General features: G+C 40.0%; 1 protein-coding gene across 3 annotated transcripts in view; it reads left to right on the forward strand.

Annotated features, from left to right (window-relative positions):
- Positions 1–26743, forward strand: part of GRM1 (glutamate metabotropic receptor 1) — a 289991-nt gene that overhangs the window by 232720 nt on the left and 30528 nt on the right. Inside the window, exon 9 of one of the 3 annotated variants that reach the window (XM_038397492.2) lies at positions 25841–25925. The exons of the other annotated variants lie outside the window; for them this stretch is intronic. Within the exon in view, the coding sequence (XP_038253420.1) occupies positions 25841–25901 (61 nt within the window). The 3' untranslated portion in view covers positions 25902–25925. The remainder of the gene's footprint in view (positions 1–25840; positions 25926–26743) is intronic. 3 annotated transcript variants of the gene reach the window in all.

Here is a 26743-nt window from a genome sequence, read left to right on the forward strand (position 1 = left end):
TGAACAATGGTACCCTAAATGAAAGTCATTTTTTGCACAGTTCCAGAAACATTGCTGACTGAGACTACATTTTTGCTGTTTAAGTTCATTTCAACACCTTCATATGATGGTTATTGGTGAAAGTTACCAAACAACAATGTATTCAAAGATTTTTATTCGTTTTGCATGAGCGGGTATTTTTTTCCCCAGAAATGATGAAGCTGTTTAGCATGTGGCAGAAATGGTGAATATCAACATTTTACAAAATACTAAGATGAAATGTTTTCACATTGCATATTCTTAATTGTCAAAGTATCTCACTAGTTATTATAATAGTTCTCTCTATTTTCAACTGAAATTTGCTGATCAGATCAGTCTCACACTGAAGGTTGTGCATTAGTCGCAGTAGATTGTGTGCTCATAATTTGTACTGCAAGGCGATAGATATAAATGTATGTGAATTCCTAATGTAATGCTTCTCCATATGGTTTTGTACTTACAGTATAGCATCTAGTCTACCTAGTGAAAAGTTTTAAGTTATAATTGCCTAGGCATGCACTACCAGTACCTTTGAAATATTCTAGAAACTAGCTTTAATTCAGCTTTAATAAATAAATAAATAAATAATAAAGCTTTAGCTTTAATTCAGTGACCCTTATGCACAGATCCATATTAGTGTTAGAGATGACACTACACAGCTTCATATTATGTACATACAAAACCTGTGAGAGAAGGAAGTGGCCTAACAAGAAGTAGTTAAGACAAAGTACGCAAACATGTTCTTGCCTCTGCACTAAAAAGGGATTAAGAGCATGTTACAGCTCTCACCAACCATGTCATCAACAATATGGCAAACCCACCTGACCCTGAATCACAACCAGAGGTGTTTATCAACATACCTACTAGACTACGTGTAATGTCAGGTGTCTCTACTGAAAATAGATGTTGTTGAAGAAAAAATATAGAGATTTGTTAGAGGTGCATTTGATTCTGATGGGACATGTAGCCCAGTCAAGAAATCTGGCATCAAAACCTTTGCTGACATGGCCAAGATGATCAAATTTAAGGAAGGGACAATCACAGCAGCTATCAATCCAGAAAATGTTTTCCACAGAGCCCTGGATTTAGCATGATGCAGAGGTAATATTCCAATTGCAACTGTTCTTAGTCATCCATAGGACCTGTGCTTGTGTCCCTCTTCCATGTTGATGGAACAATGAGAAGAACAGACAGAGCAGAATTCAGGCATCAGCTGGAAACTCAAGGTGAAAGAGTCCTCGAGTTATGAGCATGCAACAAAGAAACCACAGTGTACATCAGGGATGCCATGCCTTTTTATGTATGATGGCTGGAGACAAATTCCACACATTTGATGAATTGGCTGCTGAGTACTTGAGGCAGCTCTTAAAAGGATTTGACAAAATCAATTCTGTAATCGAAGTTTTTGACAGGAACAACAACAAGAACTCTGTGAAAACTACAGAAAGACAGTGATGGACAGGATCTACGACTGAATGCAAGAAATACCAGGTGGCTAGTAGATGCCCTGTGCCTCCATGGGAAAAGTTTCTAACATGGCATCCAACAAGCAGTCACTTATAAAATTCTTCTCTGAATATATGGTTGAAAATGCCCCTGAGAGTGTCCGACACAGACACTCCTTGCTGGAGGCTTTTCCAGTGGTGAAATAAGAAAGTCCATCACCAGTAGAGGTGGTGAAGAAGCCCAAGGCTTGTACAGTACACAAAGATGTTTCTGCATGCTGTGTGTGCCAATATTGCTTTGGGTCTCTTGCTATCAAAAGAACGAAAGAAACTAGGTTGATCAATACAGATGTTTTGATCCTTGTTATTCATTACTTTCCAAAAATGAAACACACAGATGACATGTGGATTGAAACAGTCATCAATTCCAGCACAAGCGACGCTTCATATCCGTGCATACAATTTATGATGCACTCCTGACTTCTGTAACATACTTCCTGCTGTACACACATTAACATGGAATTACTCTGTGTCATCCCTATTTGGCATGGGGGAAAAAATCGCTGTTTAAAGTCAAAACTAAAGGAGCTTACCATTTCAGAGATCTTCCCAAATTGGGAGAGAGTGAAGGACAAGCTGCAGTTTCTGCAGCAAGGAAGTTGGGAGAGAAAGTGAGAGACAAAAGGAAACCCACAGAGACCTGAATTGCTTGTGCCTCAATCTAACCATCAAATAGGACAAGTCACTGGCCAAAATCCCAAGTGAGAACAGTTTTTTGAAGAGCATATCAAAAAAGCCTCTTGGAAAACAAAGATTTGGATGTCTTTGCACGTAGGTAAACCAGATATTGGATCACCATTGCAACATGGATGGAAAAAATGCAGTTGATAAACTGTATACTTCAAGGGACCAAAGGCATCTGAATTTCTATGAGACCTTATTTGTTCCTGTACCAGTAGGGTTCACTACACAATCAACTGTATCTGTAGTCAGAACAATCTTCCCTGCACAGAACTGTGTACATGCCAAGACAATGAAGACTGTGGTAACCCACGTGTTATTGAGAGAGATCATAATGATGAACAAGATGATCATTACTACCAAGATCTTGACTACCAAGATCACCAGCGCTATTACATTTCAATGACACCTGTAGAAATTTATTGTTAAATTTTTGCTTTGCCCTTTATATTGTTGTGATGGCGCTGAGGATAGGTCCATCAACTGCTATTAACCAAGATGTTCAGGCATGCAACCTCTTTCTCCAGATGTCCCTAAAGCTCCAATTTACAGAAGCTGGGAGTAGACGACATGGGATGGATCACTCAAAATTTGCCCTATTCTGTTCATTCCCTTTGAAGCATCTGGTACTGGCCTAAAGTCTGTCAGAAGACAGATATTGTGCTAGATGGGCCATGGGTCTGACCCAGTATGGCCATTCTTATGAGTTCACAAAGAAATACAATTGTATGTCTTGAAATAATATATAGAGTATTAAACTAACAGAAAAGAATGCAATATTTCAAACTGGTCATTTTAATGTGTTGATGTTGTCAGTTTATCCCTGTTTCTATGGTAACAGAACCATTTGATAGCTCCACATCATACTTTATCTTAAAATAGACATAAATAAACTTTTTCAAATGATTTGTGATGTGCATGTGTGCAGAGAGGGTACATTAAGTTGATTATATCCATGTTGTCTACCACTCACCTAATTTGCTCTTTATTGTAGACAGAACAAAAAATATACAGATTTAGACAAAACAATAAAACACCTATATGAATTTCCCTGCTTCATTTTTCTTACTACTCTTGAGCATTCTTTTGGCTTAGGTTAGAGTCCTATAAGGAGTCCATGATGCACCCCACACATACTATATGATTCAGAAGAGAATCCATGTGTATCTCCTCTACAAGCCGCGTCTTTCTTCCTCAGGTGATCCTGCAGTTAAAAAGGACTCATCTGCCAAAAAGTATGGTCCTCTCTCCTTCCAAGGCTTCCTTTTGTCTCTGTGAATCCCTCTCTGTTTAAAATTCCACCACTAATGCCTTGGTTTTTTTCTGCTTCTGGGGAAATTCCTTTCCTCTGAACCCCAGTCCCCCCATGCAGAGAAGTTTGAGAAAACTCACTTTATTTAGGATGCAGTCACTCCTTTGTTCTCCCCAGGTAATATCTATTCATGTGTTGATAGTCTTCAATGACAAATTTATTCATAGGTAGACATATAGGCCACACTCTCCTGTCTGTTAGCAGAAGAAGCATGAGGCAACACATAATCATATACATATAATCGTAAGGCTGCATATAATCCATAAAATCAAACTGGAATTCATAAATTGTCCATAGACAGATTTCCCAGATCATCATTGCATGTGTGAGAAAGCATTTTGCCCCAAGATAGCCCAATGGTTAGGGCACTTATTTAGTATTTCGGAATCCTGGGTTCAAGTCCCTGATCCAAATCCTAGGTAAGTGGCTCTAACCATTGGCTGTTGTGGCGTGAGTCTGTATCCCTCTGGTTTTGAACAATAATTCCATCCTGGATCTCAGAAACCTTCCCAACTAAAATTTCATCAAAACTAATAGAGGCATTTTAAGAAGGGGGATCTACATGATTCAGAGCAAATGCTTGAACCTGGTTCTCCCATATCCCAGCTGAGTGCCTTAACCCCGGGCTGCTGGCTGTTTTTGGGGTGGGATGTATTGCATCAGAACAGAACCAAATGTCAAAACTTGATTTTTTTTATGAAACAGAATTTTTGTTTTCCAGCCAGCCCTAGTTGGGAGCACTTCACTGCACAATCTTCATTTCAATGTGTGTCCTTCCTAGCTGGTGAAGGCCAGCAGAGAAGAATTGGTCCATTGCTGACAAAGATGGTCAGAGCTTTTTGTAGGCTGACAATTTGCCCTCCCTTTCTTTAGAAGTTATGAGACCGTAGTTCAGGAACTCATCAGTTGACACTGACAATCTGGTTAGCCACCATCTAATAGCCAATGTCCCTTTTTTGGTTGGGATTATAGTGAAGATTATGGGGAGACAGCTCAGAGTGCACAGGTCCTAGATGGTTCACAAGTCCTTCACCCTTGTCATTCCAGATACAGACATGGATACAGAACAGACTGCACTCCTCCAGGCAGTGAAAGAAGATTGGGTGTCCATGCTAGGACAGATAGAATTATCAGCTGCTTTGATACCATTGGTTATGGCATCTTTATTGACTCACAAGTGTATGGGAGTAATCTTGGGCTGACTCTGTGGCCTTCCTGCTGAGCATTCCGAAGGATGGTGTTATTTTGTTGCTTATCATTCCCAAGGATGCTAACATGTAGAATCCTAAATGGTTCCATCTTGTCCCTGCTCTGTTCAGAGCACACTTGGGGCTATTGGGAGGCTGAGTGAGGAGGCATTGGCTATAGGATTTTCACTATGCCAATGACACCCCACTCTGGATATTTATCTCATCCAACCCAAGAGTTGCCTGATTAAGACTAAGACATGATTGACAGCTGTTGTCCAATGCTCAATCCAGATAAGACTGAGATAATATGGACAGGTTGGGGAGAACAACTGGGAGATATGGCTAAGATCGCACCTGCTTCTTATATAGAAGATGTGCATGACCTTTTATTTTTGAGTCTGGGGATGTTATGGGATCCCAGCTGGTATTAGATAATTGTATAGCAGTTGTTTCTAGGAAGGCCATCTCTGTCTGACTATGAGATTATGCCTTTTTCTTTTGGATATGGGTCTCACCTTAAGATGAGACCATGGCAATGTGATCTACATCATTTTAAATCAACTCCGAGACTAAAGCATGCAGAATGTAGGGGCTTGCTTAGTACATGGTATATCTCAGTGGGAGCACACCAGTACTTCATGAACTTCATTGGCTGCCTATTGATTTCTGGATTATGTTTAATTATGTTTAATGACCTATAAACCCCCAAATGGTTAGGGACCTGCCTACATGAGAAATTGCCTGGAATTCACTAAGTGTAAAAGAGGGGGAACTGCTGACAGAGCCCTTAGCTATGGCACCTACTAAATTTGCTCCCCATAACCTACTAACCTGTCTCCTCCCCCCCCACCCCCACCACATTCCCTTTGGCTCAAAATAGACCATAAGGGCATGCTGCAAGATCCATCACTTTACCCAGTATTTTGGGATGGAGACAGAAGGAGTTATTCAATAGGTTTGATTTTGGATTTGGATTTTGTCTCTGCTTGGTTAGTTTCTAGTTTTGTGGTGATACATAGCTGCTGCCTCAATCTTCTTATGTGTTGATTTTAAATTTATGATAAAGCCCCCAGGATAGGCACCATTTCTATGCATTGTAAATCATAGTAGATAAACGTTTAGTTTCATAGATAAGATTTAAGCCAAAATCTGAACTATGACTGATTTGAAGGCCAACCATCAAGGAATGTAGTGTGGCCAGGAATCCACAGCAAACAATGGAACAACCTCTCCTGCTGTTTTCCAGCTTTGTTTATTTGTAATTGAAACCTCTTCTCCCTCTCTTCCACCTTCTGCTAGACAATGTGGTGTTGTTTTTAGTATTTCAATAGTTTGTCTAAAATGACTGCTTTTATTTTTTTCTTAACATATTGTATTAGTTCCTCACAGTTACAAAAGTCTCACACAGTCCCTGCTGTTTTCTGCAGCCAAATACACAAAGGAATGGTAGCAAATGTAAATCACCAACAGCAAATATTGTCACTGTTGTGTGTGTATAAACACTGAGGGCAGATTTTGATACGGTTGCTCATGCCAATTAGTAACTTACTCCAAGGAAAGTCCCATTGGCTTCAGTGGGATTGCTTAGGGATGTAGGCTATGTCTATAATGCAGCAGAGTAGATGTACACATGCCAGCTCTGCTGGATGTAGCATGCTAAAAATAGAAGTGTGGGCACCGTGGCTCAGGTTAGCAGCCTGAGTAGGGCCCTGTCCAAGGTCCAATGTACGTATTCAGACTGCTGGATCATAAATAAAAGATTTTATGGGTGGGTGACATGAAGCAGAGCGTGCAGCAAGAGTTTAGACTTCCGGAAACAATGAGTGCCTAATAAGCTCAATATGCAAATGAAAATTTTCTACAACTTGTAACATGGTCAAAATTGGGTTGAATTTCATAGATACAGCAAAAGACATCTCAGGGCTATTCCCCTTTTTGTTTTTCAAGTTCCTACACCAAACCATCTATATACTATGGTTTTGGTTATTTTTTTTAAGATAGAAACCTTTTTTTAAATAGCCAAAACTATCTATTTTGCATTATCATTCTTGAAGACTGCTGACCCAGTTTTGATCAAACTTAAAAAAAAAATCAGCCTGACACATCCAGACATGGAAAATTTCAGTCTGAATGGTTACAGTTATAATCAGTTGAAAGAGGAGGATATAAGGCACAGTGTTGAACAATCTGAATAGGGTACACACTATATTAAAAATGGTTATTTTCTTAAATACCAATCCAGTGCCCTATAACATTGTTCCAACCTTGATATGCCTATGATATATTTTCAAGTGTTTTCTGTGGCCCTAGACTATAATTTAATCAACAGCCTCTGAGTTATCTTTAAAGGGTTTATATATAGATTAGTACTTTGCATAGATTTTTATTGCTATGCCAGTTCAGTAGAAATCCTTGCATCTTATATGAAATGGTAGGTTGGCCTGCTTTGCAATTTGGAAAATCAATGCACTTGGGTAAATTTCTTATATACTGAGGTAACTGCAAACACAATAAGGCAACTCTTTATTTCAGCAGTTACAGCCACTGGAAAATACTTAGTCTGAAAGCAAGTACTAATAGAATTAAGATCCTTAAGTCTCTTGTTTGCTATCTTATAATTTAGGGCAATAACCTGTGCTTAGTCTTCATGCACACCCTAGTAATGCTCAACAGGGAAGGCAGGGTCACTGTGACATGGGTTCTTTGAGGAGGGTGATGTAAAAGGATCCTGGAAAGAAGAGTAGGAATACAAAGGACACAAGGTAAAAATCAAAACTGAAAGAGTTAAAGAACAAATTGATTTAAAAAAATAAAGAATTAGCAAGATTTTTATGCCTGATCTCACCATTAAGTATTGTTTATATTATGGTAGCACCTCAGAGCTCTGGTCATGCAGCAGGATCTCCTTGTACTAGGAGCTATATGAACAGAACAGAAGCACAATCCCTGCTCCAAAGAGCTTACTATATAAGTATAAGACATGAGACAGAGAACTACATATTTCCAAAGGGGCCATTACAATTAAAATGAAAAACAGAAAGAAACACACACTAACACAGTCTGAATCTTAATAATTCAATGACATTCTGTACTGGCCATATGGCAGGATTATTCATTATATTTGAGCAATGTATTTGTGTCCAGTATTGTCTTTTGTAGCTTTGGATTTGCATTTGCTTCAATAGAATTGGATATAGTGCACCTGGAGAGGGGAACAGAGAAGGGCAGTAGTTATAACCAAGTGATTTATTTCTCTTCTCACACATTTAGTATTTGGTATTCAGTTAAATCACCACAGGTCAAGTATGTCCGGGATATGGACCAGCGCTCAAAACCCTGACTGGGCATGTGTAAAATAAATAAAAGAATAGTCCTTAGACACCATTTAATATCCAAAGGGCTTCCCCTTCCTTTGCCCTGTGGGTCTCTAATACTGTTCCTGAGAACTGTTAGGAGCTAGTAAGTGCCAACCTGCCACCCAATGACTCCAGTTCTGGAACCTGACTGGCAGAATGCCTGGGGGTCCTGATTGGTCCACGGCGTCTATATAATCCCAGCACAGGAACAGGAAATTGTCCATGCAACTGGGATCTACCCTGCTCTGGTTTGACTTCTGGCATCCCAGTCCTGGTGTCCAACTTGTGGTTCTGGTCTGTGGTTCTGGTCTGTGGTTTGTCTCCTGCTTCTGACCTCTGGGTATCCTGACCCGGTCTGACTCTGGTTACTGATTTGTGGTTCTGCTCTCAAGTTTGTCTTCTGCTTCTGGTCTCCTGGTATCCTGACACTTCTGACTCCTGTGCCATGACTGGTGGATCCCTCCGCCCCCCGGCTCTGACCACTAGGTCTGGCTGCCCGTGACCCAGTCGTTTGCAGTTTGCCTGGATCTCTTAGGCACAGGAGTGGGCCTGGTGCCAGCAAAATGGATCTGGCTAACCCTTCAGGAGCACTGGGCATACTCAAGGGGACCACCTGCCTTCAGGCAGACAAAGAAGATCAGCAGGCATGGGTCATCCGACTGACCTCAGAGAACCAGCTATTGCAGGGGCAAGTAACCCCGAGTTCCATGCAGAAAATGCCACAGCTCATGCAGACACAGCTCATGCAGCTCAGTTCCCTGATACCTCTGCCAGAACAGTTTGATGGCAATCCCTAGTGATTCCAGGGTTTTATAAACCAGTGCCGCCACTTCTTTATGATGTGTCCTCAGACCTATACTACTGGTCATGCAAAGGCGAGCCTGGTCACCAGCATTGGACTGGGTCTCCCCCTTCTTGTAGTGTGACAGTCTGGTACTGTTGAGCTGGAAGGTCTTCCTGCAAGCCATGTCTGTATTATTCAGTGAACTTGGATGGCGGAGGCTGCCCTAAAGAAGCTCCGAAAGGTGCAGGGCACAGTAGCCTTCTATGCTGCACAATTCCACCACCTCATGGCTAATGCAAACTGGATGAGGCAGCAGTACCAAACTGTTGTACCAGTTCCAGTGGGTCCTGCAAGAAGAGGTCAAGGATGAATGAGCCCAGGTAGAGATGCCTGTGAGTCTGTATGCCCTCGTGGATCTCACCATCCGTATAGAGAATCAGTTACAGGAATGAAGGGAAGACAAAACAGGGGACTTGTAATGCTCCAACCCAGGTATTGTGACCTTTTCACCACACCTCCCCTAAACCAATGCAGGTAGAGATAGGCCGTTGACGGCTCACCCCCAGAGAAAAGAAACAACAATGCCAGCTTCTGCTGCTTCTACTGCGGTGAGTTAGGTCACTCAATCCCTGCCTCTCCCATACAAATTCCGAGAAGTCAGGGACGAGAGCTCTCCCACACTTTGGTCCTGACTGAAACACATCCAGAACCCTGCCCAAGAGCCCCCCTGTTGCAGGTGCCATACCAGTTGCACACCCCTACAGAATCCCAGCCTATGGGCCCTCATCGACTCAGGTGCAGCTAATTGCTTCATAGATGCAGCAGCAGCCCAGATCCTGTAGATTCCCCTGCAACGAAGGCCCCTCTTGATCTTGTAGAGACTATTGACAGTTCTCCTTTATCTTCTGGTCCTGTAACAAATGAAACAACTCCCCTGGAGGCTATGATTCAGGGACACAGAGAAGTGTGACAATCTGGTGTGATCCATTCTCCACACTTTCCCTGATCTGCAGTATCTCCTGGCTGGCCCTCCACAACCTGCTTGTTTGGTGACACGCACAGGATATCTTTTCCATCTGAGTTTTGTCAGCAGCACTGCTAGAGATCAGTAGATCCTGACCTGGCATCCAAATCTTGAGAGATTCAAGTGAGGATGATCATCCAGGCAGAACCCTCTATTGCACCTACAGTTGGGCTCCCCTTGAAATACAAAGACTACGCTGATGTTTTTTAAAAGAAGAATTTTGTAAAAAACTTATCTCTACACCGGAACTATGACTGCCCAATAGACCTGCAGCCAGGAGCCAAAATACCATTTGGATGAATTTATGCCATATCAGAACCTGAGCTGACAGCACTCCCAGAATACCTCCAGGTGAATCTGGTCTGAAGATTTATCCTCAAGTTGACCTCACCAGCTGGCACATCAGACCTGTTTGTCAAAAAGAAAGAGAGCAGTTTCTGACTCTGGGTGTTCTACGGCGCATTGAATCAGATAACTATCAGGAATTGTTACCTGCTTGATTCCTTGATTCCTGACCTTCTTGACCACATGGGGGCTGCCTGCATCTTCACTAAGTTGGTCCTATGGGGGGTGGGGGTGTATAACCTTGTGTGAATGAAAGGGGATGAGTGGAAGAATGCCTTCCAGACCCAGTATAGCCATTCCCAGATATTTGCAATGCCTTTTGGGTTGACCAACACTCTAACCACCTCCCAGCATTTTATAAATGATGTGTTCCAAGACCTGTTGGGCCAGTACATAGTAGTCTAACTAGATGACATATTGATCTTCTCTGACTACCCCATCCAACCTGTCCTGGAATGCTTGAAACAGTATGGCCTTTATGCCAAGCTCAAGAAGTGTGCCTTTGATGAGGCTTCCATGGAGTTCTTGGGCTTCATCTTATCCCCAGAAAGAATCCAGACGGACCCACATAAGATCCAAGCCATCCAAGGTTATCTATCTGACTCCCCACACAGTACATGACCTACAACGCTTCCTGGGGTTTACCAACTTTTATTAACAATTTATCCTGAATTTTTCTAAACAAATCGAACCCCTCACCACGGTTCTTCAGGAAAAACACCCAATTCCATTGGTCTCCTGAGGCCCAGCATACATTCAATCAACTGAAACTGGCCTTTACTACAGCACCCATATTGGCTCACTCCAATGTCACATCAGCCTTCAGCTGTAGAAACTGATGTCTCCAGCACGGCAATCGGGGCTGTCCTTTCCAGTGAGTTGGTCCCAAATAAATGTTACACCTATCTGCTTATTACTACAGGAAGCTCACCCCCGCAGAAATTATGAAATACTTGACAAGGAAGTCCTGGTGACAAAACCACCTTTGCAGAATGGTGGCACTACCTGGAAGTAATTTGTTACCTAGTCCAGATGTTCACTGACCACAAAAACCTGGAATATCTACATAGAGCAAAAGCCTTAAACCAACAGCAGCTTCGGTGGGCCTTACCTTTTTCATTATTTGATTTCATTATCACCTGCCATTCCAGATCCAAAAATGGCAAGGTGGATGCTCTGTCACAAAGATTCAGTACCACCTCCCAAAACCCCAGTCAGGAACCAACCCTCATTCTCAAATCCCGTAACTTTCTCAGTGCAACTCATCACCAAGATATACTCAGATTGATCCACTCCACCTCTGCCTTAAAAATGCCACCTGATGAACAAGCTATTATTAACAAGCAGCCACATAACTCCCAGGAAGGGATCACATACATAGGGGACCATGTTTATGTGCCCCCAAGACCCTCAAGGATTGCGGTCATGCAACTGTGCCACGATTTTCCCCTAGTAGGACATTTGTCGTACTTGAAGACCCAACAACTGATATCCTGCTCCTTATGGTGGCCCCAGATGCACCGAACCATACAGTTGTTCATTGCCTCCTGTGATGTTTGTGCCCATGTCAAGACCTCACACCATAAGCTCTGTAGTCTTCTCCAGCCTTTGGACAGGCCATCTCAACCCTGGGAAGCCACTGCTGTAGATTTTATCATAGAATTACCAGAGTCTAACAAATTTATGACCGTTTTAATGGTAGTGGACCACTTTACCAAAATGGCCCACTTCATCCCTTGCACGGGCCTACTCTCTGCTGAAAAGACAGCCCAGCTTTAGACTAGCCACATAGCCCACATCCATGGCCTTCTAGAGCACATCAACTGCAATTGAGGGTTGCAGTTCATGATCCAGTTCTGGTACAAGGCCCTGCACCTGCTGGGAGTCTGCACCTGTCTTTCTTCTGTTTTTCCTCCCCCCAGATTCAGAGGGCCAACCAGATTTTCGAGCAGTATCTGCAATGCTACACCAATCATCTCCAGGACTAGTGGTCCTCACTTCTCTGTATGTGGAATTTGCTTACAAAAAATACAAATCATGCGTATATGAGACAGAGCCCTTTTTTTTATACCAATTATGGGTACTATCCCCAATTTTACCTACAATTACCTGCATAATTGCCCAACCTAGCCACCTCAGAATTGGTGCAGAGGATTTGTCAGGCCCAGGAAGAAGTGAAGGAGCATCTGGAAAAGGGAAAAGTGGACAAAAAGTGGCATGCAGATCAGCATAAACATCAAGGCCCCTCCTATGCAGTAGGACAAAAAGCATGGCTCTCCACAAGCCAGACCTGCTCACAAGCTGGACTTTGGTTGGTCGGCCCTTTTAAGATCCTGTGACAGGTTAATCCAGTCACTTTTGAACTCCAACTATACCACTCTCTAAAGGTTCACCCAGTGTTTCTGTATCACTTTTGAAACCCTACACAGAAAACCCTTTCCCTCACAGAAAATCACCCTGAAAAGCCTGGTCCCACATTGCCTTGGGGAGGGGCTGATGTCAGGGACCACAGGTTTTGAACCCTGTTGCACAGGACTATTAGGAACTAGTAAGCTCCACCCAGTGACCTGCTAACAGTTGGTAGGGCAGAAGCTGGATCCCAACAGAGGACTCCAGTCCTGGAACCTGACTGGTAGAATGCTGGGGGTCCTGCTTGGTCCACAGCTTCTATATAAACCTGGCACAGGAACAAGAGGTTGTCCAGGCACCTGGAATCTACCCTGCTCCTGTTCTCACTCCCTTGGCTTGACTTCCTGGCATTCCAACCCAGTTTGACTCCTGACATCTTACTTGTGGTTGTGATCTCCAGTTTGTGTACTGCCTCTGATTCTTGCTATCCCAACCTGGCCTGACTCTGGTTACCGATTTGTGGTTCTGCTCTCAAGTTAGTCTCCTGCTTCTGATCTCCCAGTATCCTGACCCAGTTGACTCTTGACGACGCTGACTGTTGACCATGGCCGTAATCACTAGGTCTGGCTGCGCATGACTCGGCCGCGACATATACTCCAGTCATTTGCTCCTCATGAGCTTTTTAATTTGCTTTATCATGTGAAGGTTGCATACATCTTGCAGGCTACTCAGGCAAATGCTTTTAAACAATGCCCACACATCTACGTACATTTGTGGTCATGCTGCACATGGGAATTTCTTCAGATCTAAGCTAGTCTGATTGTTCCGGGTAGGGTGGCCTCACTTCTAAACAACAACAAAAAGGACACAATGGGTGAGTTTTCCCATTGACTTCAGTTAAGCAAGGATTTCATCTTTCTCTCTTTTCTCTCATCCTTATCTTTTTTCCTACTCCCTTTGCACAGTATATTATTGAATAATATATGCAGTATATTATTGAATCATGTCTGCAGTACACCCCACTCCTTTTTCTTGAGCATCTCTTTTCTATCTGCAGGCACTGCCTCAGTTTTCCATTCTTTTGTTTTCTCTCTAACTCTTTCCAGCTCTCTTCTGTCCTCCATTCAGTAGCTCAGCCAGAGAGTGGTATGCCTCCTGCTTACCTTTATATTCCATAAGAAAGGCCAACAGATCAATAACTGGCATAATCAGTTCCCTTTGACTGACCTTAGGAATGCACTTGTGAAGCAGGCAATAGCACAACAGCTACATTTATTTGCAACCTCCTTTAAAACAAAACAACACCATTCCCTCACAGTGTAATCAGCTTCTGATGAACCCAAACCTTGCACTATGGTTTATTTGCATGCTCAGTGGTGTCCCCCAGCTTTATTCCTGAAGGAATCAGAGCGATAAGGCAGGTGAGGAAATATCTTTCATTGGACAAGACCTTTACTTTGTGGAGCCGAAGCTAAGTGAGATATCTTATTGCAATTAGAAAAGGAAAAATCCCCCCGCCGCACATTGGCCTTTTGGGCTAGATAAAACAAGAAGTCCATAGAGCATCTGTGGGTCAGCCATTAAGGCTGTTTCAGTTGGATTGAGCCCTTTAATTGAAAGAGCTGTCGTATAAGACCAAAAGTTCTTTTTATTTGTAAGTTATTCCCTTATATGGAAGTTCCCAGACCTGAGCATTTTTACCACTTTCAGCTTCACCTTTTACCACTGATATTCACAACTCCACTCTCCCACATGATTTTGACAAGAAATAAAGTGAAATAACCAAAAGTCTTACAGATGCAGTCTGGCACTTGCACAAGGAGATATGGAAACATTCTTTCTTTACATCATGCTCGCTCTTTGTTACTCTTGCGATGTTGAATCACAACATTTAATCACAACGTTTAATTTATCTATGGCATTAGACAGCAGTATATCACAGTGATGCATAGATGTACAATTACATGGAAGGGAAGTCTCACAATTAATTTAAATACTGCTTTTTATTGAGTTGGGGGAAGCAGACACAGCACTGTGGAAAACCTGAGAAAGTCTATCACCATTTTGGCGTAAAACTTGGGAATAAAAACCATGAGTTATAATTTAAATTCTTGCTTGACTGGATAGCTTATTCCTTTTCCTTGTATTTCTATATTTGTTTGTATTTATAATGTATCATATTTTGATTCCACAATAGAAAAATACAGTCATAAGAACCCAATTAAGTATTTTAATGTGGTATGAAAAAATATACCAATTCAGTGACTTACATAGACAATTGTTTTTATCTTTACTAGGTGCTCAGTTACAACAATGATGATAGATAGGTCTATCTAGTACTAAGAATCTCATCCTATTGCATTTAAAATCCAATCATCTTTGGCCCAGTAATCAGTCTGTAAATCTCATAAAATCAGGATTTTTTTTTGTGATGCTACTCATAGTAATCATAGTTTTGGGAGGGTCAGAAATGCCACGAAAACAGACCCTGCTTTCCTGTAATTCCAAAATATTCAAACAGAATGAAGAATTGAAATACAGGATTTCATGAAAACTTAATTTTAAATTTGAGACTGCCTTCTATCTCCTTCCTGATTCCCAAAGGTAGCATGTTTCATCCCTGTGCTTCAGTTATTCATATATTCCCAGCAAAAACAAGTATAATTGTGACACATTTCATGAGCGCACGGTATTTCAGGTACTAGCACTTGCTAGAATAAGCCACACGTCAGAGACTCCTCAGATGTGTAATCAGTAGGGATCTCTCAACATATGTGTGATTTCATACATCTTTCAGCTAACTTAGACATATAAACATAAACCTAACACTGAGGATACCATCTGAATTTGTGACAGTCTCTAGAAGATAGTGGATCTATAAAAAAAAAATGAATGGAAGTACGCTTCTCCCTATGCTATGTAGTGTTGTTTTTTAACCTGTAACAGATGTAGTCTGAATAATGATCTTATTTTAAGTTGTCCTAGTATGATTCAATGCAAGTTACTAACATAACTTAGCCTTCATGTTATTTAACTCTGTCAAAACACGATTATGAAACAACACAGATGGCAAGATCTTATAAAAATACATTGGGACTGAAGCATTTTTTGTGGTGTGGTATGTCTCTGAGTGAAGTGAAAGGCTCATCCACAGAGGCATGCCACAGTTTTAAAGCCAGCTTGTGGGGGGACTTTCTCTTTCCTGAGAAGCATGCCACATGTCACAAAATGCCGCAAGCTTAAATGTTTTACTACAAGTGAATAGCTGTGATGAGCCTTTTGAAAATTTGTGATGGAACAAACACAAGATGGCTGCTACTCTGAAAGATGAGAAATCATGGCGACATATGTAATAGGCCATAATATTTCCTGGCCAAACTTACGCTGCTGTCCAAATTTCTGGCAAAGATTTTATGTCGGTCACATAAGGTCAATCTGAATCCTGTGATGCTCTGTTTGACAGAGAAACGCATACAAAATCCATTCTGGATTAGACAGCCAGAATAAGGCACATTGTATACAGAAAATGCATGTGAAGAGACCCACACATGGGTAGATTTGTAAGTTGACCAGTTCTGTATTTTGAATAAGTGAATCTATAACAAACATGCCTGTTGTCACAATCACATAGCTCTTCTAAAGCAAACATTGCTATTCAGTACAAGTAGGTGATGCCCTTATGGGCTCTGGCTACACTAGGAAAACTTTCTAAAAGTTTCTAACCATTGTTAACACGGATTCAGCGCCATTGATATTCGTGTTACACTCCCAGACCTTGAACTGTGTTAAACACTGGAGTTTTATTACATTTAATATCTAAAGAACCCAGATATAGCTTGCACAAGCCCTACTGAGTCTCTCCAGAGAACACACAACTCGCCTGAGACTACACCCTGCTTGCCAGCTGTGTCCTTTTTCATCTTTTCAGCAGAGCTCCAGTCCTTAGAGGGACAGAGAGCAGTAAAATTACCCTGGCATTCCAGTCAATTCTTAAGCAAAAGACTCACTTTCACATTAAAATACACTAAGATGCCTACATAGTCATTTGAGTGCTACACTCCTCCCTTGTAAATTTAATGCCATCCTGACATTTCTATCAGCAAAATATGCACTAGGTCCATTTCAGTTAGCCTATAAGATCCATGGTAGAACCATATAACTCAGACACTGGGCATATGGCAAGCTATTTTTTAAAAACTATGAAATAATAAATATTAACTATAAAATATTTGGCTGGACCAATTCCATACCAGAAAGCAATATTCATTCATTCATTTTCTGATATTACCTCAGTCTTGGATAACATATGGGATAAGATACAGAAAAAGGCACTTGATATATGGCACCTGACATATATGAGGCTAATCCCAATGTGCAGTCACCAATCCAATAGTAGGAATTATTCAGTGATGATAGGTATTCCTAGATGTTTATATGACCTAAAAGTCAGTGGATTGTTCTGATGATTTGTCCTCTTGTGCACTACTGATTTCAGATTCCATGGTCTTGTTTTTACATTCATGTCTTTCAGTAGCAAGTGCAAATGTCTCATCAGTCTGATCATCGGTTTCCAAGTTTACAGGATCAATAACATCCTCATTTCCCAAGTGTGGATAAAATGTTTCTGCTTTTGGATTCAGAGTCTCTGGTACCATCACATAAAGTAGTTGATCTTCACTCTGACTATCAGAATCACTGGAGTCTGAATTCCTGTCCTTGTTTTGATCTCCTATAGGACTGTCAAACGATTAAAAAATAATTGCAATTATTCATGAGATTAAAAAACATAGAAGCAATTAAGTATGGTTTTAATTGTATTGTTAATAATAGATCACCAATTTAAATTTATTATAAATATTTTGGATGTTTTTCTACATTTTCAATTACTATACATAAAACAAAGTGTACAGTGCTCACTTTATATTATTATTTTTATTACAAATATTTGCACTGTAAAAAGATAAACAAAAGAAATAGTATTCTTCAGTTCACCCCATACAAGTACTGTAGAGCAATCTCTTTATCGTGAAAGTGCAACTTACAAATGTATTATTGTGGGGCGGTTGTTTAGTATTATTGTGGGGGGTTTTCTGCACTCAGAAACGAAACAATGTAAAACTTTAAAATCTACAAGGAAGCATGAAGGGACATACAAATGCTCAGAGTACCTGGCACGTAAATACCTTGCAACACCGGCTACAACAATGCCATGTGAATGCTTGTTCTCATTTTCAGGTGACATTGTAAATAAGAAGTGGGCAGCATTATCTCCTGTAAATGTAAACAAACTTCAGAGTAGCAGCCGTGTTAGTCTGTATTCGCAAAAAAGAAAAGGAGTACTTGTGGCACCTTAAAGACTAACAAATTTATTTGAGCATAAGCTTTCGTGAACTGTTTCTTTTTTGTAAACAAACTTGTTTGTCTTAGTGATTGGCAGAACAAGAAATAGAACTGAGTGGACTTGTAGGCACTAAAGTTTTACATTGTTTTGTTTTTGAGTGCAGTTATGTAAAAAAATACTACTACATTTTTAAGCTGCCCTTTCACAATAAAGAGATTGTGCTACAATACTTGTATGAGGTGAACTGAAAAATACAATTTCTTTTGTTTATCTTTTACAGTACAAATATTTGTAATAAAAGTAATAATATAAAGTGAGCACTGTACACTTTGTATTCTGTGTTGTAACTGAAATCAATATATTTGAAAATGTAGAAAAACATCCAAAATATTTATAATAAATTTAAATTAGTAATCTATTATTGTTTAACACTGTGATTAAAATTGCGATTAATCGCGACTGTTTTGCATTAGTTGCTTGTGTTAACTATGATTAATTGACAGTCCTAATCTATTATTGTATTAGTTTGCCTTGTTCTCTGTGCCTTCTGTGGTGGTTTAGAGGCTAGTGTTATGTCCGAGGGTAAGAGGTCACAGGGAAGTAAAATATTGTGGTAAAGAATTCTAACACATCCTTTTCCATCTTCTGCTTTTATTTCATAGATGAAACTATTTCCTTTTCTTTGAAGTAGTACATGAATTTTATCTTCCCAATAGGATATTCATTTGCTTGGTCCCTCTACCTGAAAGATTCCTGATAAGTAATCCTTTCTACAAATAGGAGATTTTTAAGAACATTTTGATGCCAGTTCATAAGCTTCTTTCATCTGCTGTTTCCATTTCTCAATGTAATCTTTATGGTCTCCAGGTGCAGATTTAGAGTTTATAGGTAAACAAGTGGGTAAACATGGAGATATACCACGTAATAAATAAAAGGGTGAGCACCCATGGCCTCATTTCACATACAGGTATAGGCATAGATTACCTTATTAAGGAAGTCCTTCCAGTTTGATTTTTGTTCTTTTGGCAATGGTCTAATTATAGCTAACAGAATTCTGTTCAATCTTTCTACTTGCCCATTGCTGTGTGAGTGGTATGGGGTTGTGTAAGATGTTTAATTTTGCAGTAGTGCTGTAACCATCTGAAAAAAAATCATATTCTTCACCTTGGTTATGATGAATCATTTTGGGGAAACTACATTTTGAAACCAAGTAAATGACTCATTTGCCACAGTCTCTTGCATGACTTGCTGATGGTAGAATAAGGTTGAACGAACCTAGTGAAGTGATCCACTCTGACTAAAATGTATTTATACCCTCCTTTGCTTCTTTCTAGAGGCAAGAAGTTTATTGATACAAGCGCAAATGGTTCTGTTGTAACTATGTACGTTAGTGGAGTTCTAGTAGGCTGGTGAGGTTTCTTTTGCTCAAGGCATGTAGAGATGCTAGTGACATAAAAAGGAACACTGAACATTATCTGCAGTGAGTAAAACTATACTCTCATTAGACTGGTTATTCACTCTGCTCCTTGAGGTCCCATCTCTTCAAGTAGTTCTTGATATACTTATCTTTTGTATTTTTCAAATAATACCAGTTGATTTCTTGACTTGGTTTGCCAATAAATTACTCAATTTTTCTCCAAATACAATAGATATGATTCACGCATCAGAGTGGAGATCCTAACACATCCTCCTGTGTTTTCATGATTATAAGGTTTGCAATCCAAAGACTTATAATGAAGAATTTTAGCAATAGCTGGATTTTTTTTTCTGAACTATCAACATTTTTTCTCATGTCAATAGACTTTCTGGTAGATTTAATACCCCTGGACAAGATTGCTACTGCCAAAGGGTTGATAGTAATAGCTCCCAACCAAGGTACCTTGCCATCTCTTGTACATCCAAGGACTGTATAACAGCGTTAATATAATCTTTGCTTGTCTCTTCTATGCTTTCTGTGATAGCTTTCCATATCAATAGGCATTCTGGCTAGGGCGTCTGCCTCCACATTAGATTTCCCTGAAGAATATTTCATGTTGAAGTTAAATTCAGCTAATTCTGCAACCTACCAGTGTGCTGTGACATTCAGCTTTGCAAAGATTGCAGCTTTGCAAATAAACACACAGATTATTGGGTTGTTATTACTGTAAATTATGAAGGATTGTGCATAGAGGTAGTCATGAAATTTGTCAGTGAAAGCCCATTTTAAAGCTAGAAATTCTAGCTTTCCTGAAACTGTATTTCAAGCATCTTTAATTTTTTAATATACTGTTTCTGACTTCTTTACTTTGTTCTCCTTTTGCTGGGGCACTGAGATATAAAGTCTGATCTTTTTAAACTCCGGTGCTGTTCAACTGACTTCCTGCTCTTCACTATTTAAGTGGTTTGTTATATATTTGACTAAAGCAAAGTAGTTTTTTTGCGGCAATTTTACTGCAATCTGTCCCAGAAGTGCCCAGAGAGTCAGTCTTCCCTTAAATGTTCGTCCTTTAGCTAGTGTAAGAGTCTTCCTACCTTCATATGAATATCCTTAACTTTCTACGAATCATAGTGCTTCCAAACAATTAAATCTCTGCTAAAACTCTTCAGAGCTTTTGGAGGTTAGGTAAGGGACATATTTAGCTGTGTCCCTGAGTAATTCACTTCTATTCTCTATTGTCCTTCCTCTCTGTTTTCTTTTTGAAAAATCATTTTTGTTTGTCTTACCTTCTGCAGCTTGTCCTGGAACAGTCTATGGCAGCTCATTCATCTCAGAGAGGACAGGTTGTTACAATTCAAGATGGTAAAAATCTTACGTTGGTGAGCAGTTTCTCCCGTGAGTGCTGCCACTTACATCTATGGGACTGTTTGCATAAGTAACTGCTCACCGGTGTAAGAGGTTTCCCACCTGTTTTTAGGACTATTCTGAATAAGATTGCAGACTCATGCATTCCATTGAATTTCTTCTCATTCTTTAGTTTTCTTCATCACAGCTTTAATTGGTTAAATGGGCCATCCATGAGACAATCAGATCTCCCTATTCCTTTTTGAACTCTTTGGTTTCTAAAAAGAATAGAATTATGTTTGGAATAGTTGCAAATTAAATTTTCAGCTCATTAGATTTTTATGCATATAGGCACACATGACTGATGCAAAGGAGGAGCATAAGACTGAGGTCTTCCATTAAATTTTGTCTCCATGACAAAACTGTTGAGATTCAATCCTGCAGCCCTTATGCAACAGGAGCAGGGCCAAGGTTTCCACCTTTTTGTACATACATCTTTTGATCTGGCACTGGCGACCACATGTCAGGCCTGAATCTCCTGTGTGGTAAACATAAACCCTATGAGCATACAGCCATAAAATTCAGCATGCCTCACAGCCTCTACTTAGGAAACACCCAGGGTTTAGGCTGAGAAAGGATGGTGGGATCAATGTGCAAACAAAAGCACCTGCCTGACTCTCGCAAATATTATTTTTCAATCCCTCACATTCAGAAGCACCCAACTGACCTCCAGATGATCAAAGGAAGAAAATGAACAGTGGGAAATTCTGTCACTGTTGCTATTTTGCCCTTTGGGAGTGGAGGGAATAATAGATCTCAACACTGAAGTGTGATGTGACGATTTAAGTCATGATGTTATGACACAAAGGGGATATTTTCCCCTACACGTATGAAATTAGAGATTTGTGTTTTAAAAAAATCAAAAAACAAAAAACCCCTTTTGAATGATTCAGCACCATTGATTTGTATGCAGAGCTTATCCAAATAAGAGCTTGATATTCTCATTGTTATCCCAATACCTTATCCTCTTTTTGTTTATGGCACTCACTTGTTTCAAGAGAGATTTTAAGCAATTTGGGGCAAAGACTGTGCCTATGTGTGTTTTTGATCAGAGTGAACCTAGAACTCATTCAGATAGCTTCGATGACAGCTAGCACAGTGGGTCCCTGCACCTGACTGCACCTTTGGATTAAACCTGGGCAAAATTTTTGAGATGAAACTTATTTAGACACACACAAAAAATGCAGATGTGGCAACCCAAAAATGTTTTGCAAATTTGTGTCAGTTGCCAAGTTGTTCATATGGGGGGGCGGGAGATTTCAAAGTATTCAGTTTTGTTTCAGCATTTTCAAAACTGAACATTTTTTTAATTTGAAATGTCTTTTTGTTTCAAAACTTCTCTCAATTAAAAAGAAATAAATAAAAAATGTTTTAAAAAATGCTCAAAAATTAAACAAAATATTTTTGGTGGGAGCGGGAGGCATTGGGCTAAACATTTTGTTTGACCCAAAATTATTTTTATGGATTTTTTTCACTTTTGAGCTTTCCAAAAATCCCCAAATAATTTGTTTGACCTGAAACGCTTTTGCTGCTGCGGTTTTTTTGTTTGTTTTAATTGTCAGAGGATTGAAAAATCCATAATTTGCACATTTTTCTTTGGCTGCTGCTGCAGTAAATATGATAAATAATAACAATGCCCTGCACATTAGTAGTCTTGGATGCAGGACAGATTCATTCAGGTCAAGGTCTGTTGGATTGGTGGAGATAGTAATTCTTGAGGTGTGGGTGACTACATCCAGATTCACAGCTATACAGAAATAAAACATCACAGATAGCAATTTACACTTTCCTGCAATCTTGACACAGCTGTTTGACTCATGGGATGATTAATATACACTTAAGGAAAAATGTAGAGAGAAAAGCAACTCTTCTGTCAGACCCATTCTTTGCAGCATATTTCAACAGACCTGTTACTTTTCCTGAATGCTGAGCAGCTGGGTAGAAATATTCTTATGCTTCAAAGAATTTAAGAAGAATTAAGTTAAGCAGTTAATGGACTTCACTCAGGAACCCTCTGCTCTGCTGGGATTCCCTCCAAGACATTTTCCACTCAGCTTATTCAGAACACCTAGCCCAGTTCTGGAAGAACATTTCATCCAGTTCTCTGGGATTTCAAACATTCACTTTGACTCCAGCTTGTCACTCAGGTTAGGCTTGTAACAGCTTTTTGCCCAGGCTGGCCAAACTCAGATGCCGGAGGTTTAGGTACCGGGTGATACCACAATTCCAATTCATGTCACACACCACACAGTTCAGATACATTTTTCTGAGCTATTAACATCTATACTTCTTGCACCTACTGAACAATGGCTTTGCAGATTGTGTAAGACAAGCATATCAGTTTAGGGTGTTTCTGCCTACTTGTTTGCTGTAAACATACTCACAATGCTTATTTGTTTCAGCCAATACTTGTTCGGGCTTGTTCAGCAGTTACTTGTTCAGGGATGTCTTGTTTTACCTTAGGTCTGTACGTGTCAGCTAAGCAGCCCTACCTGAGCTATCATAGTCTGCTCTCTGATAAAAAGAAAAGGAGTACTTGTGGCACCTTAGAGACTAACAAATTTATTTGAGCGTAAGCTTTCGTGAGCTACAGCTCACTTCATCAGATGCATTCGGTGGAAAATACAGTGGGGAGATTTATATACACACACAGAGAACATATAAATCTCCCCACTGTATTTTCCACCAAATGTATCCGATGAAGTGAGCTGTAGCTCACGAAAGCTTAGCTCAAATAAATTTGTTAGTTTCTAAGGTGCCACAAGTACTCCTTTTCTTTTTGCGAATACAGACTAACACGGCTGCTACTCTGAAACCTGCTCTCTGATAGACTCTGTGCTAGTGGACCCCTGTCTTCATTAGATAGCATTTTAAACACCTTCATTATGGTATGGCAAATCCTCATTTCAACACACAGTAGACCTTGTTCTGTATCTACAGGGTATTTGAATAGCTGGTGAGTTATCTGTAACTTGAATTGAGAGACTAGAGCCCTTAATAATGGTCTTTTAATCATGGTGTCACAGTACAAAGATGAACAGGGTACCAAATTTTTTGAAAGAAGGTATGTGTGATATAGGGATCATTTGGCTTACCACTGAATATTGCCACCACTTTGATGGAATATGGCAGCCAACTTAACAGTGTCAGCAACACTGCACAACAGTTTACGGACAGAACTGAAAGGAGCACATCTTTCCAATGAAATGTACAGGGCATTTGGGGGTTGTAATATCTACTTTTTATTGTGGCCAGGACACACAGCTCTTAAGATGCCCAGCCACCGTTGGGACAAAAGAATAAAGATGCTTTCTGAAAGTATTAGGCAGATTTTTGGCTGGGTCTGGAAGTCTGCACCCTTCCCACTTTTGTATATGAGGAATTCATAGCAAGAAAATATCCCTAGAGTGTGAAAATGGGAAAAGTCATCCTGAGGATGTATCAGGGTATGAGGAAATATGGAGTAGAAAGAAGATTTTTAAAAAATCCCCCAAATGATAGCAAAATGTCTAGACTAGATCCAATAGAATCAGTTGCCTCAAAAGCAACCTGATCCCATGCCACACTTCCAAGTCAAAGGAAGATTTGATATTGTGTTTAATAGTGTAAGACCAGCTTCTTTGTTTCATTGTGTCCTCTCTTGTATACATAGTGAGCATGCTGAAGCTATACATATGATGGGAATGTATTTAGAGCTAGATTTTGGTCTCAAATAATTAGTTGCATATTGTCAAATATCTTGTAAAATCAGCTACTGTGACTGAAAAAATTATAGAAATGTTGGTTGTTCTGTTTAATCTAAAGTTCTATAATCTTTGTGAATTTAGTAAAGTGAAGAAGAGGTCACAGTATCTAAACTCCCAATTATGATTGGCTTGAAATTTTCAAATCTCAGGGATCTTATCATTGCTGGTAAGAGTTTTAATTATTCAAGAGACTCTACGGTGGCTAGTTTGAGTGCTGAGAAATATGCCCATAGCAAATTTTACTTGCAATCTATTTATAATAACATGGAAGTAATATCAAGGCATTCACAGTCCCAAACCAAGTATCCATGCATTGTTGTATACATCACTCTGTGCTACTGTACATCAGTGTGTTGTGAGAAAAGCTAATTTGTTTTATTCGTTAGAAGCTAAACTGAATATGCAGTATTGGTACATGCCACCCTTCAACCTTTTGTTATGGGGATAAACAAGGATATGGCAAGTGTGCACCATGACTTTCTCGTTGTGGACAAAAAATGCTGAGTTTTGTTTTGCATTTCATTTTCAACCCAACTAAAACTTTTTGCAGAACTCTGTCCATATACTCTACTCGCAAAAGTACGTGACATTTTTGTGGAAGCATTTTTTTCTTTTATTGGTTCTGTGAAAGACAGCATGGAAGCTTGCATCTGCTTTTGTTAACTATATAGCATAGCAGGGAGAAGAAATGAAAGAGGAAATTGCCTTCCATTATCTGCAGTGTTAACATCCAAAGTGACCAGTTTTCAGTTTTGAGGCATTAAATCATCTGAAAGAGCCTAAACTTTATGCCTACCCTTCAGAAGCATGGTTATATCCATGAGAAACAAAGATCCATGTGTAAGGACTACTAATGACTGTTCACTGTAGCCAGAGTCAGAGAAAGGTAACACTTCAATCATTTGCTTTTCTCAGTAAGGGCCATAGAAGAAAAGTATGAACCAAGCATATACTTTTTTAAAAAAGCCTAGAGAAAACCTCTTAAAGTAAAGGTGGGATAAGAAGAGCATGTTGCTCCTTTTGTACCATTCCCACGCATCTTGGAGAAGGCCAGGGGAGAGTTTCCACTGAAGACTAAATGCACAGCAGCATTGCCATCTGCTATTTGAGTACTTGTGGTATCAGTAGAGAGAATGAATATAAACACCATCAGAAGCCACGTGAAAATAAGTCATGCAGTAGCAAAGGAAAAAACATTTTTGCAAGTTACAGTAGGCCCCCAAATAAAGCAGAGGAGGAGGAGAACTGGCAAGATTCAAAGAAGACTGGGACTAGATCAGGGACAGGCACCCTATTGAGTGGTACAACCACCATGTGTGTACATGTGTATAACCACTCACTGGGTGTCTTTTTCTTTTCAATCTTCAGGAAGAGGCAGCCAGAATTCTCGCCCACCAGCCAGTGTCCGTCGGCACATGTGCAGCTTTGAAAAATCCCACACTGCAGTGACTGTGTAAGAGAAGCTGCATGACAAATAGCGGTTTTACCCCTTTCTTTCTTTTTCTCATGGGTTTATCATTTCTAATAATGGGACAAATGTGGTGCATGCCATTAAGGATGGGGAATTTGCTTATGTGCCCTGTTTTGCACAATGCCTTAATCTGATTTTCCATACACTCTTTAGAGGACACTTACCTAATTTTTTTAGAGCCTTCATTTTTCATTATCTTCACTTTTGTCTGTAAATGCCTACTTACAGGTTTGCAAAGACATATTTCCATACTAATTTTATCTTTTTCCATTTAGCCAGCATTTTTTCTCCCTTTTTACCGTTTTGCATGGAGTTGAGATTATCCTGTGTGCTTTTAACAACTTCAGTTTCTTTAGTGGCTGACTCATGGCAAGACATCATTGCTGTGCACTGCTCTTGCTAACAGTACTTGTTAGTGAACTGCTGCTATGGAGCCAGCAAAGGGAACATAAAACACTGGTTTGGTGGGACTCCAAAAAATAGGGAGGACATGAGGAGCTTTCTATGAATGAGATCTGCAGGATCTAGCCTATAACGGCTGTTGGGTTGGTTTTTTTAAGTATCTCTTTAAGGCAATGACATGATAATTTTTTTTATTCTTCATCTTATTTCTAAAAGAGATTTAGAACCCAAAATACTGTAACAGTTTTATGGTTGGGCAAATTATTAGCTATAAACCTTTGCAGTAACCCTCTAAGCAAATACAAGACTATTGTTGAAAATACGCTAGCTGTTGTGCACAAAGTCTGTGGTCACTCCTAGCCTTTTCCTTTATAACCCTGCTTGCTGCACCAGGAAAG

Source organism: Dermochelys coriacea, chromosome 3 (genome assembly GCF_009764565.3).
Source record: "Dermochelys coriacea isolate rDerCor1 chromosome 3, rDerCor1.pri.v4, whole genome shotgun sequence".
In the NCBI taxonomy this organism is placed as follows: Eukaryota; Metazoa; Chordata; order Testudines; family Dermochelyidae; genus Dermochelys; species Dermochelys coriacea.